General features: G+C 38.6%; 1 protein-coding gene across 2 annotated transcripts in view; it reads left to right on the top strand.

The window, feature by feature from the left end:
• The first annotated feature begins 7,734 nt into the window (after positions 1–7,734).
• rab28 (RAB28, member RAS oncogene family) overlaps positions 7,735–13,578 on the top strand; it is a 35,551-nt gene continuing 29,707 nt past the window's right edge. For both annotated transcript variants that reach the window (XM_085245288.1, XM_085245276.1), the window contains exon 1: positions 7,735–8,207. In XM_085245288.1, the coding sequence (XP_085101414.1) occupies positions 8,133–8,207 (75 nt within the window). In that variant the 5' untranslated portion in view covers positions 7,735–8,132. The remainder of the gene's footprint in view (positions 8,208–13,578) is intronic.

Raw genomic sequence — 13,578 nt, 5'->3', positions numbered from 1 at the left:
ACGATTGAAACTCGGATAATATCCTACTAAATCAACAGTGGACACACACACGCACACAAACACACACACACAGACGCAGTAAACCAAAAATTAAATATAGTTGTTTATAAAAAAATCTAGTCTATTTAATTTCAATTAAATTATTATTTATACACCTACCACTGTAAACATTATTGTGCTTAAATTTTGTGTCTCGTTTCACTTTCCTTCTGTTTACTATGGTGTTACTGTCAGACACTGAGACCCCGTCAGCTGGGCCACTATGGCTTTCTTCCTAAACACACCTGTCAGACAGTGATGAATGGCTGTGTAATTCCCGGACAGGGCAAACTGACAGCTACCTTTAGGGCCGTATGTCAGCACGAGGAGAGGAGTATTCTGGGGTTAAGGAGGCCGATGTCACTGCTGTCAGAGAATAAAAAGGGGGTTCTCATTTGCTACTTTTAGCAGATGGAAGACAATATCTTAAAAGAAAAAAATGAAACAAAACACGAAGCTTCGCTAACTTCCGGCTGAATGGTGCAACTGAAATATGAGGGGGTCGTACAAGCTGTTATTTTGTATCCAATAACGGCCTAAGTGTTAAGTCAGGGTCAACAGGGAGCTGTCGTACATTAAACATCCATCTCTTACCTTTCAAAATACTTCCATTACTTACGGACCCTAACGCAGCCATCAGGGGGTGTATCATGAGGTGTTGGCTGTTGGACAGGAAGATCAGCGTGAATGATTAAAGATACACTGAACATCCAAGTTATCGCGTGGGACACATGGACGCGAAAAGGAATCAAGACCGTCAACCCTGCAGACTCCGTTTATTGGGACACAAGTTACAATTGCAATGCGTTTTACGCACGGACAACTGGGTATATGTAGTGTCTCAGTTGATCAATGCACCATTCTTTTTCACCCTATATAGTAAGACATGCCCACTCACGAAAGGCGCCTGTATGTCCTCAAATCTAATCTACTTGATGCAGGTATACTTGTCACCTAGGCCATCGCCAGGAGCAGTGATGATGCTCATTGGCTCCTTTGGAGCTTGAAGGACAGAGAGGGATATTGGGGAGTGGACCGTCCCACATTGCTTCCTTTCCTACCTGCATGTGGAGATATCTGATATAGAGGGACATATCGCGGCTCTATTTCCTTTTAACCTCAGCGACTTGAAATGCAAACACCCCCATCGGTGTACATTACACCCATTCCAACTACTCCCCGTTATTTCCCCATAGCTGATGCTTCGTACGTTGCAATATTATTGTTTTGTTTTTGTAGTATTGCAGTTAAGATTTGACTTTTACAGCAAATATTCTCTACAGTTTCCCCTAAACAAACAAATGTATTAATATGTTAAAATCAGAATTTAAATTTTATTTAGATTTTACGCACAAGCAGCAGCTTCTCTTCTTTAAAAGGTTATCGTGAAAAAGTAATATCTTTGACTACAACAAAGGAGATGTAGTTTCGAATGCTTAATCGAATATTCTTCTGGAAAAGCAGGACTTCGGATTATGACCAAGATAAATCCAAACCAGCCACTTTATTTAATCTATTTTTGGTCGTTCTGTGAAAAATAATTTCCTTTTTTTTTCCAAACCTGGCTTTAATTGATCTGGAAGTCACGGAAAATTCCATCGTCTTTCTAGATTTTTGTACAGAGCAAAAATAAATTAGATTTTCACAGGAACGCCGCACCTATTATTATATACTGAGTTACAGTACCGATGACAGAAAACTGACATGTTTCCATCTTATAAAGGATCAGTAAAAGATCATCAAAGGGTGGATTTAAGTTTGTGATTATGAACACTTATCCCATATTACCCAATCTAACTTTAGTCTGCTTTTGAGTTTTTTTCCGCGTGAAGTACAGAAGGAAGAAAAAGTAAACGGGATAATAAAATCCCCCTGTGTATTCTCAAAGTCACTTAGCGAATCGTTGAATGTTTAAATCTCACCATAACACGCGATTTCAACAATCACCTTTGTCAAATCTTATTTCCCCCGTGAAACAAGTCAAACTGTGAACAATCAGTCACGGCTTCATTTACTTCAAGATATTTTTACCATCGTATACGAGAACATTATATAACGGTTATCAGCAGGGATATTTAATCTGCCTATGTGTGTGTGTCTGTGTGATTTAAAATAATAATATACTCTCATATCGGATTTGGATTTAAAAAAAAAAAATTAATTAGAGGACCCTCCCCCCCTTTTTATTACAACTATTTTTTTTGTTTTTTATTCTTTTTCATACAAAGAAAAACTGGAAAAATGTCTCAAACCACACAATTCCAGGCACTCAACGTAGCGCTTTGAACAACCACCTTTCCCGAGTGCCCGAACTTGGATATTTTAAGCTGTTTTTCCGGTCACAATTCTTTCCATTTGTCTTTTTTCACCGATGGTTCGAGGGACACCAAGTAGCGTTCTCATTATTATTATTATTATGATTATTATTATAATTTGCATGTTGAATAGTGCTTTAACAGTTATTATTTTTGCATGAACTTTAATCCCCATGTTTTAAGGACTAACGCTGCAACATTATATTCAACATGGCAGTTTTGTGACACCAGATTTTTCACGACATTGATGATTTTACCACATAATGATCACAAGCCAGCAATCACCGGAAATTTCCAAAGACATACTGATCTTTGTATTTCCGTGTTTTTAAGCATTTGAAGAGTCGAGCTTTAATCCTGACATACAAAAGATCCGAGACCTTCTTGGAGCACATTCACTCTGCAACTTTAAATTCTTTGCAGATCAAACACACAGCAGACTGAACTTGCAATGCAAAATAAACAGTGAAATTCAAAGTAGCTCTCTGGATGTTTTTTTTTCAAACTGCTGTTTCTTCGCCGTCCTCAAATTGTGCTTCTCTTCTTACAAAACCCTTTTTAAAAAAACAAAACAAAAAACCAAAACAATTAGACAATATTTTTCTCTGTAGCTTTCTGTCTCACCAAGGAATCTGTCAATCACACCCTTATAAGGACTTTGGGATATACCGAGCTGCCATTCACTGCCACTTGCTTCAAAGTGGCTCAGGTGCAGATTCCTCGTTATCCCCTATTCCCAGTGCCATCCTTCCCCTGCACTGAAAAGGCAATGTGACATTTTCAAGAAAACATACAAAAACAGTTGATAGAAGATGTAAGTTGTGACAAAGACCAATCACATGAAATGTTTTCTTTTTCTTCCATACAGTAAATGGAACTTGCTCGTTTATATTAAGTTACACTGTGCGCATCTAGCTCCAGCAGTCGTGGGGGAAAAAACAAAAAACTATGTAGTGAGATATCTGGGACATAGCTGTAATTCCATAGTTTGTAGATTATAGGTTTCAATGGTAAAGTTGTAGGCTATAAAATATTTTGTGTGTCTCCCCATGGTTGACAGATTCAGCTTTAATATCCAGACAATAGTTTAAGACATTCTTGTAATTTCTGTTTATTTTGTTGAGTAAGTAATGGTGCATATTTGTAAACTGAATAAAAAAAAAAGTTAGGAATGAAGCCTAAAGCGTTCATGTAAAACATGAATGAATCATATTTCTTTTAATGCCTAACAGAATTACTATTTTCTTGTTTTTTTTTTTCAGTGTCAACAATTGGAGTAAAGATATAATTTATATTTAACTGGTAAAAAATTCAAATAGTGTAATGTTAAAAAAAAGACATATTTGTCTATCTATGAAGAGCAGACTGCTGAAATGTAGTTATTAATACAGATATTTAACACGTGGTGCACAAAAGTGTTTATCATCAAAAACAAAATAATACATATTGAAAAGAAAAGCGAGTAAGGTGGTTCTATAACTTTAAATAGTTCTTTCGAGCCTTTGTACCGTTACAGCTGTTATAATTAGTCATCACAATCTGCACTCCAAGAATCCCCTTTACCGTCTGAATGTGAGATGTGATCAGGCATTAAATGGCAACTTCATGAAAAGTCTGTTCTAAATCTTTTGTGGTAGAGATGATATAGATATTGGTTTATAGCCAACACTTTATTTACCCCATTAAAACTAATATTATTGTGCTCAATAGACCAATCTCTGCTATTTTGTTTGTTTGAAGTGTAGGTCTTTATCAGTACTCAGTCAATGGGGATTTCCAGACAATGCATAAAGTACACACAGATATGAATGAAGAGACGCTTCAGCTTAGTGGTGGAAGTACTGAGACTGACTGAAAGAAGCAATCCAGAACAAAGCTTTTCAGAAGAACTCATTATAAATACAAGGTCTTCATTCAAAACTTGACTTAAGCCTATAATAAGCTGTAAAAGTCAGCATACTCAAAGAATGGCTGCTTTCATGTTACTGTACTGCTAATGTATGATCATTTCAATGAGTGGTTGAGCTGGAGCTTTTTAGGCACCTAGGCCCTTTGACGGTGTGTCGTATTGCATTGTAACATATTTCAAAAGATAATTATATGTTTGTGCACAACATTATTATTAATGATCGAGTTAAAGCAGTGGAACAAATAACCCAATATTTGGAAAGGCAATGTGACATACAAAGAAGCTGACAATGGAAGTACTGAAAGTACATGAAAACAGTACCTTAGCAGAGTATATGGAGCTCTAAATGTCTGGACTCTAATCTTTCATCCGTATAATACAGGCATCTCAGACACAAAACACAGGAGCTCCACACACCTGGTTTTCAAACCTTCTGTTTGTGAGAGGCAATAAATCAGAAGAATTTAACTATAAAGGACAGGGGAGAGCTGAAATGCGTTGTTTATTTTGAACTGTGGTTCAAGCAAAGCTATTCTCACAGAAAAAAAAGAAAAAAATTAGTTGGAAATTCATATTGTAGGTCCCATTTAAATACTGCAGTACCACTTTCTATTTTTAAAAGGAAATAATGTACTTTGTACTCTGCTACATTATTTCAAAAGCATGAATTTCTTCTTCTTATTTACCATTTGACTGAAGTAAAATGACAATAATATGTATATTCTAACATTTGGCAGCTATCTTGAAACACACAGACAACACCTTGAGGCAACTATTGTTGTGAATTGGCACTACATAAATAACATTGAATTGAATCACCAGTAAAATCTGATAAAAATGAATACAGCAACAAAATATAGTTTTAAAAATCATGTTTCCTTTGGAAAATATACTTCTACTACCATATTCACTCTTGCATAATTCTCTCCTTATAATAAACATATTTTACTTTAGGTGTCTTGGGAAGATAATACATTTGCACTTTTACTTAACCTCCTAAGACCCAAACTCTTCCATGACATGCATTTTTCATTTCTCTTTGATATTTGGGCTGATTGGGACCTGAAGAATGTAAAAACAAAGAATTACCAGATTTTTTTTTTTTTTACCTAATTTTTGTTTATAAGAAAAATGAGAGCCACATATGAGCATATACATTTAAAATTTCAATAGAACAGTTGCAATATAAGGTCCTCATAAGTGGATATCAGGCCCTTGCAGAGCAAAATTGAGTATTTTGGTCTACATAACCCAAAATGTGATGTCCACATATGTGGACGCAGGTCCTAGGAGGTTAAGTTGGGTTGCTTCTTTTAGTCACTGATATAATTTTTGCATTCCCAAATCCCCCTCACCTCCTGACTAGTCTTTGTCTCCCCTTGTGCCACTTTGTTTAATCTTTACATACTACTCATAGAAAGTATTTTTTTTAAGGCTTTACAGCACTCATTTTTGGAGAAAAACACCAGGTTTCACACAATATCATATACTGTTTTACCTAAAATACATTTATAATTTACTATATTTTAATCATCCATCCATCCGTCTTCTTTTTACTGCTCATATGGGTTCAGATTGTGAGGGCAACAGTCTACGCTGAGAAGCCCAAACCTGGCCAGCTTTTCTAGCTTATCCATTATAAAAACCAAGTTGTTCCCAGACAAGCCAAGACATAATTCCTCCAGTGAGTCCTGGGTCTCCTCCTGGTAGGACGTGCCTGAAATGCCTTACCTAGGAAGGGACCGAGAGGCATCTTAATTAGTCAGATGCCTGAACCACCTCAACTGGCTTTTTGCAATATGGAGAAGCAATGGCTCTACTCAGTCCTTCTCAAATGAACGAGCTCCTCGCTGTCACAGGTACTACCCTTCAAAGGAAACTCATTTCTCAACTGATTTATATCAGGAAGCTCTTTCTTTTGATCAGCACCCAGAGCTCATGACCACAGGTGAGGGTAGTAACGTAGACTGACCTGAAGCTCTTTCTTCCCCACAACAGATTAGTAAACTGTCCATAACACTGCACTGACTCAGTTCATCTGTCCATTCTCCTCTCACTCATGAACAAGATCCTGAGATACTTAAACTCCACAACTGGGAGCCAGTGGGAGAAGAAACTTGTCTCAGAGCGGGCACTCTACAGATTTTCTGGCTAAGAAACATGGTCTCAGACTTGTAGGTGCTTACTGTCATTCCCACCACTTCATTCTTGGTCGTAAACCACTCTAGTACAAGCTGAAGTGGTTGATGAAGCCAACAGAATTATAAATATTAAAAAACATAAAAGTTTATGAACAGAATGGGTAAAGGGCAGCCCTCGTGGAGTTCAACACCCACCAGAAATGTGTCTAACTCACTCCTGGAATACAGACCAAACTCATGCTGCAGCTATACAGGTACTGAATGGCACATAACAACAGTCAAGATACTCCATACTCTGAAAACCGCATTGTTCCTGCTGCATCCAAAGTGTGACAAACAGACAATCAGACCTCTCTAATACCCTTCCCGGGAAGGCTCCTGATCTCCCTTTAGTTGAAAGCATACCCTCTCCTTGAACAGGCAAACCACACAACATTGGAGTGACATGGTGGCCTGGAATCAGACTACCAGGACCATTGCACCTAACTGTTGTTCAGTCCACAAGTTACTGAACCCCTATAGCCCCTCCTGTGGGTGGTGGTTCCACAGAAGAGCAGACCCATATAGCTTCTTTGAGCTAAGCCCAGTCAGATTCCATGGGCTAAGGCCTGGCCACCAAGTGCTCACCCTCGAGCTCCTACTTCAGGACTGGCTCCAGGGTGGGATCCCAGTAACTCTGTCCAGGGCAGAGTAAACTGGACCTTTGATTTGTTTTCCCCGCAATCATCATAGGGGTTTTTGTTATAACATAACATTATAACATTCTGGAACTGTTGGGAATTCATTATCCCATGTATAATCATTACAGCCATTAAACACTGACCTCACTTCTGTTTCATGTCTCTTTCTCTTAGACACACACAAAAAACTATACTTATAGTAACTAGTCTGTGCACTCAAAGCAATTTTACAAAACCTTGCATGCGTGGCATTTGCACGTGTTCCCCACACTTTCTGAAATGGTATCATATGGAGACACACACAGTTCTTGTGACAATGGCAAAGTCTCGCTTGAACTCCATCACCACTGTCTCATCACAGAAAGAAAATAAAAACAACAACAACAAAAAGAAAAAACAAGTCACAGACAAGACAGTTTCAATGTGACCTAAAACAAACATTTTCTTTGATTTGAGTCACAGTGGTTGATCTAAAATCCGCATCAACAGATAAAAAATGTGAAGCACCGACACAACAGTATAAAATTAAAAATTATTTGGTTTTTTTTGTTTATACTGTATCACTTCAGTAAAAGTGCACTTCAGATGCACTTTGTTACATTTGTCATGTTTTACACCTGCACTTTAACCCCGTGTTACCACGGCAACGGCAACGCGTCACACACAGGACTCCACCACACACACACACACACACGCCGGTGAATCGGTTTCCGGTTCGGGTCTTTCTCCTGCAGAGAAGGGCTTCATGGCGGTAAAGAGGATATTTAAAGACTGAAATGCCAAATCCCGAGGACTGTCCGGTACTCTCGCTTTAACTGGAAAAATCGGTGCAAGTGGAGTCAGCGGCGCGTGGAGTGGATCGTATTGAGAGCTGCTGCAGCCAGTCAAGTCTTCTTAGTGGAGTCAAAATGGCGTCTGCGTGCCCACTCAGCTCTCGTCTAATCCGTTTGTGATTATTAGCGTGACAGCTCCATACATCCACCCTTGATTCGTTTCTACCGTTTCGGTTTCAAGCACTAAGTGCTTTTAAAAATTATTTTGTAGCGCCATGTCGGACTCCGAGGAGGAGAGCCAGGACAAGCAGCTAAAAATCGTAGTTGTGGGAGACGGAGCGAGTGGGAAGGTGAGACCACCACACAGACACAAACACAAAAACGGACACCTACTCAACGTTAATTAAGAGGTAATGCTCGAGAAAATGTAACTTGTCCACACTGCACACCATTTTTGCCTACTCAGTCACTTTCTGCTGACACTGTGCTGTCCACGCAGTAACCATGGCGACCGACGCTACTGTAGCCACGGCTGCTAATTAGCTAACAACAACGACAGAGGTAAATCACAACAACATCAACGTAACCCGGGGCGATTATGATTAAAGCTGACGTTTACACGGTCAAATAAACGCCTCAGTCCACGTGTCACTTTAGGTTCTCAATAAATTTTAGCCCACTTCTAGCTGTTATTCAGCACCTGTAGGGCTAACAGGCTAGCCAAGGACACACAAAACGAAAGCTGACGCTAAAGACAGTCAACTTCAGATGATGTTCAAAGGGTATAATTTATCTTTCGGATTTTTATTTGTCATTTTTACATTTTCATATTTAACCAATTTCATACCATACGGCTAATCTGTAAAGTACAAGTAAATTACAGTGACTAATAAAAATCAAATTTCCCCCTCAGCCATTGAGTTGCTACGTTTAGGCTTGTGGATCAGGAAAATGGCAACTGGACTAGTACGGTGACTTTCTACTGAACTGCCCCAACCTCTGAGCAATTCATACACCACATTTATTCATGTCCAAGCGCTTTCTAACATTCACACACTCCAGTGGTTCCGTGGGGTGGGGGTAACTTGGGCTTTAGTGTCTCACCCATGAATACTTTGGCATGCAGACTAGAGGAGTCATGGATCAATCCACCGAATTTCTGCTTGGTGGACGACCCAGTCTTCCACCCACACAGCCACAGGATGTATTTTGTTTTATTCAATATATTGGTATATTAAGGCTGTAGTTTCAGCTGTATGGTTGGAAGCTTTTTTTGCCTTTTTTGACTATTTTTGAGCAGCACTTTAAATTCAATTAAAGCGTGTGAATAAATTGTCAGCCCTTGTGCTCCACAAACCACACAGCTACAGGAGAATGATAGTTTGTTTAGTATTTAATCCCACCCGTGACTTTGTGTTTACAGGGGGTAACTAATCCTCGACGTCACTTCACTCCTACATTGTAAACCAGTAACACAGCTAGAACAGATATGTAACCATAACAGATATGTTAAAGCTCCCTAATTTCATTTCAACTAACACAATGTCATGGAGCATGCTGGAATATCCCGTGCAGTCGCTCCTAAGATGCTACACTATGCACAGCATTGGCAGTGTGTTTAGGATTATTGTCATGCTTGAAAATAAAGCCGCTGCCACTGAGATGCTTTCCAGATGGTATTGCATAGTGGCATAGTGGATAAAATCTGATACTTGTACTTTTCTGCAATCGTAATTTTATCAATTTTGACAAGATCCCCAACACTTGTTGGCAGCAGTGCAGCCCCAAACCATAAAAGAGCTTCCACTGTGTTTTTCAGATGACTGCAGTCAGTGTTGTGCCTCTCTGCTGACCTCAGTACGTGCCTACAAACATTTAAAATTTGGAGTCATCACTTCATAATACTTAATGCATGATTTTCAATGCGGTTCTTGTATATTTAGGATAGCAGCATTTCTCCCTGTTTCCCTTCCTTAAGAATGGCTTTTTACAGATTCAACTAAAGAAATGGAAACATTGTGAAAAATAGTTTTTACTAGCAGCATTGTGAGATGCTGCTAGTAAAAAATGCCCAAGGGTATATAATATAACACTGGTTCTTCCCTGAGTTAGATCCCTTTTTATTTTTAAATTATAAAGTCAGTGGCTTAACAATGAAAAATCTAAGGTAGGAGGATTGGACTGAAAATAGATGGAAAAAGCAGCTAGTGTCCAAAGAAAAACTTGGAAATCCTTTCAGCAAGCCAGGAGAACTACTGCTCAAAACCCCTTTAATAAATACAATAAAGTCATGCTGTTTGGAAGAAAAATATAAAGAAATAAAGGATGGCTCGAGACTTCTGCACAGTACTCTCGTTTGCAGGGAGAGGATAATAGAATGAAGATGTTACAAGTGAGCAACAAGCTTTGCACTGTACTCCTTTTGTTGTCAGAGTTTTCCTATACTTACGGTAAATCTTTGCATAACATTAATGAAAGTGCAGCGTTGTTAGCGGCTGTTGAACAACCTATTTCAGTACAAATAATCTACTGAAAATCAGTGATGTGACGATTTAATGACTGTCATTATGCCTGTTTAAAAGCTTGGCACATGAGTGAGCCCTACAACACTGGGGAACTGTGCGTTTACATTTTATATTTACTATGAGGAAATAAGGATAAAACCTAATTACCACAGAACGGACATAGGGGTACAATAAACAGCAGCATGAACTAAATCCTGTAAAAGTTTGAGAAATCTAAACCGGGTTTTTCTGGATGTAAGAAGATAATCTTTATCTTAATGCAAATACACAAATTTCCTCCAAAAGTTATTCACTGGTGTTCCAACTTAAAAAAAAAAGGAGTTTATCAATGTTTCTTTTTGCCCAATAAGAAAATCCAGGGGTCTGTTTTTACAGAGTTCATGGACTGTAGTTTTGATTCTATCTCAAAGATAGCTGATGGACTTAAACCAGAAGCAATCTGTTGTTCTAAACCTATTAAGTCTACCCAGCCCTTAATCCATGTTGCATGTGCTGCTGAACATAGTTTTAGGACATGTGCCTGTGGTTTGGTCCTGTAATGTAGCGCTGAGATTGAATTTATGCCATGAAAAAATATTTGTTTATGCATTTATCCACAGTCTAATTGCCACCCACAGCTTGTATTTCAGTTCAGGAGGATTATGTCTATGTCAGACCCTGATGAAGGCTTCTAGATGATAATGTGTTGGTCTGTTATGTTGTTACTTTTTTGTGCGTGTGTGCTTGAAAAAAAAAGTTAAAATATCACGTTGGTTATTTTTTATCGTTATACTTGAGCCACATAATACAGTACCTGCATTTAAAGGATTTTGTTTTAAATTCTGTTTTCATCCAGAGCTGTTTATCAGTATGATGTGTAGACTCTGGGACTTCACGTGTCCTGTTAAAGTATTTTTATTTGTAAAAATCTTTCCTGCCAGAATTTTATCAGTCTGCTTATTCTATAACTTTTCATAGTCATACTAAAATAAAATTTACTTCAACAGAAACTGGAGGACAATCCTTAACTTATTGCATAAAAATGATTGGAAACTATAGTTTATTACATTAAAATGTTTTAAAACTTGCGAGAGATAACATAAACATTACAGGTATGATAAACACAAATATAGGCGTTAAATGAAAAAGCTTGTTCCAAATTAAAATATTTCAACAAAACATATCATTTATGCTTAAAAAATCTTTTTCTGACCACCTTGTTTCAGTGAAATGCATATTTTCATTTTTCTGAATAATAATCAAAGCATGATGATGAATTCTCCAAGTCCCTTTATATTAAACTGCTGTTGTTCTCGCGTCTAAAACTCGGCACTGTGTAGGAACATAGAGGGTATAATAGTTGATAAAGACTGCAATTTGCTTTGCCTGGCTTTTGCAGCTGCTGGTTGTTTTCCATCAGTATGCCTTTTCTCTTCTGGCCAAGGACTCTCATTTGGCTCCAGAGAGAGGCCCTATTTAAGAAAATTATGCCTGGAAGCCCTTTTGAGAAATGTTGCTGTTTTCTCAGTTGATAGAATAAAATAACAGTGGGAAGAAAAACACATATGAAGACTTGTAATATAGTTGTTGCATTGCTAAACCTACACAAGCTAGTTAGTTCCTGTCCCCTTTCAAAGGCACTGGACTGAATCATATTCATTAAAGTCACTTAAAAAGACTTGGAATAAAAAGGCCTAACTTACATCAACAACAGTGGATTTTTTCCTAGTTACACCAAACAATCATTTGCAGCAGTGCATGGAGGTTGTCATGACAATTCGGCTATGTTTCGTCGTCTTCTTCTTCACCGCATCTCGAATCCCAGAGTGAACATGAATGTAATGCAGGGATGTCAAGTGCCTGTCGGCTACACATCCCCTTTCAAAACTGATTTCTTGGTCCTCTGGGAGAAAGAAAATGAATGTAGCAGTAATGGTGAGACCCAATGAGAAAAATGAATGTTCTCATTCTGGAAAGTCGACATTTTTTTTCTTTTGGGGTGTGTGTGCAGAGAACACACAACTCAACTCAGTTCCCAGTAGATACGCTACATTAATAACCCTCCTCACGCTGCTGCCAGGTGTCAGCTCGTCACTGTCTGAATGACTTACCTGCTTGTCTGTTTTGGGCAGAAAACAGGAGCCCTGCCCCCCGTTTTTGAGTAGGCACCGCTGACTGACATCTTGAATGCCGTTTCCCCCCTTATTAATGTCAATTTGCTCAGCAAATTGCAATCGGATCCGTTTTTCTTGGACAGCATTTTCAGCGATATTTTTGCTTGTGGTTGGTTGTCCATTCAGAAGTACAGCGAGATGTGGGGAGGCTTGTCCACCTGAGCGAGATGTTTTTAAAATATGGAGTCTCACATTTAGCCAGGCTCTTAAGGTGCTGGGTCTGACTTACACACAGGTCCATTTTTCAACCTGAGTTATAAGCCACTCGGTTTTTCCTAAATATTTGCTGTTCTCTGACCCATAGGCTAAAAAGGAGCTTTAGGCACAGGCCCTGTACATTAATGGATATTATACAACACCAACATTTATATTGGTTTTAACTGTTTAGGGAAAATAAGGAGGCAGTTTGATACCATGCTCCCTCTTTTGAATTGCATCACATTGCTTGCCATATTTTTTTCCCCCTCCCTCCCTGTTTCTTGTTTCAGTAGAACTTCCCCCCATTTCCCGGCATTGGTATCACTGTTGACCCTGTACTGTTCTCTGTTTGAGTGTCAGGATTACGCCAGCTTTTACATTCGCTGGTTAGCTCCAATTGTACGGTGGAAAAAAAAGGACTACGCAGAGGGAAGTGAGCCAAGCTACTGAAATGCCAAGACAAATGGCCAACGAGGCCAACACGAGCATGTGGAATAAATTTTTGCTGTCCGAGCTTGTTATGCCTGTGTTGTCAGTGATTGTTTGGGCTACTTAAATGACCGATTTTCTCCTTGTTGCGTCAGTCAACTCTAGTAATTTTTCAGTCACTCTTGAGTCTGTGACACACTTCACAGGCTGAGATTAAAAAAGTCTGCAGGTCTTGAACCTTTAGAGAATTAGGGGATAAAACCTTATTCTGCACCCCGAAGGAAGTGTGAATCAAAAGCGCCTTTGGCAAAGGTTAGAATTACTCAATCAACAGGGTTAATTAAAAGATTAGGTTTACTTATAGTGGCATTCACAAGAAAACAAAAACTATTTACTTTAAGAAATTCTTTGTAAAC

This window comes from Mchenga conophoros, linkage group LG2 (assembly GCF_057382185.1).
Source record: "Mchenga conophoros isolate Kocher_MC1m ecotype Shallow Benthic linkage group LG2, M_conophoros_male_GT1.1, whole genome shotgun sequence".
NCBI lineage: Eukaryota > Metazoa > Chordata > Actinopteri > Cichliformes > Cichlidae > Mchenga > Mchenga conophoros.
This window is presented reverse-complemented; position numbering and strand designations above follow the sequence as displayed.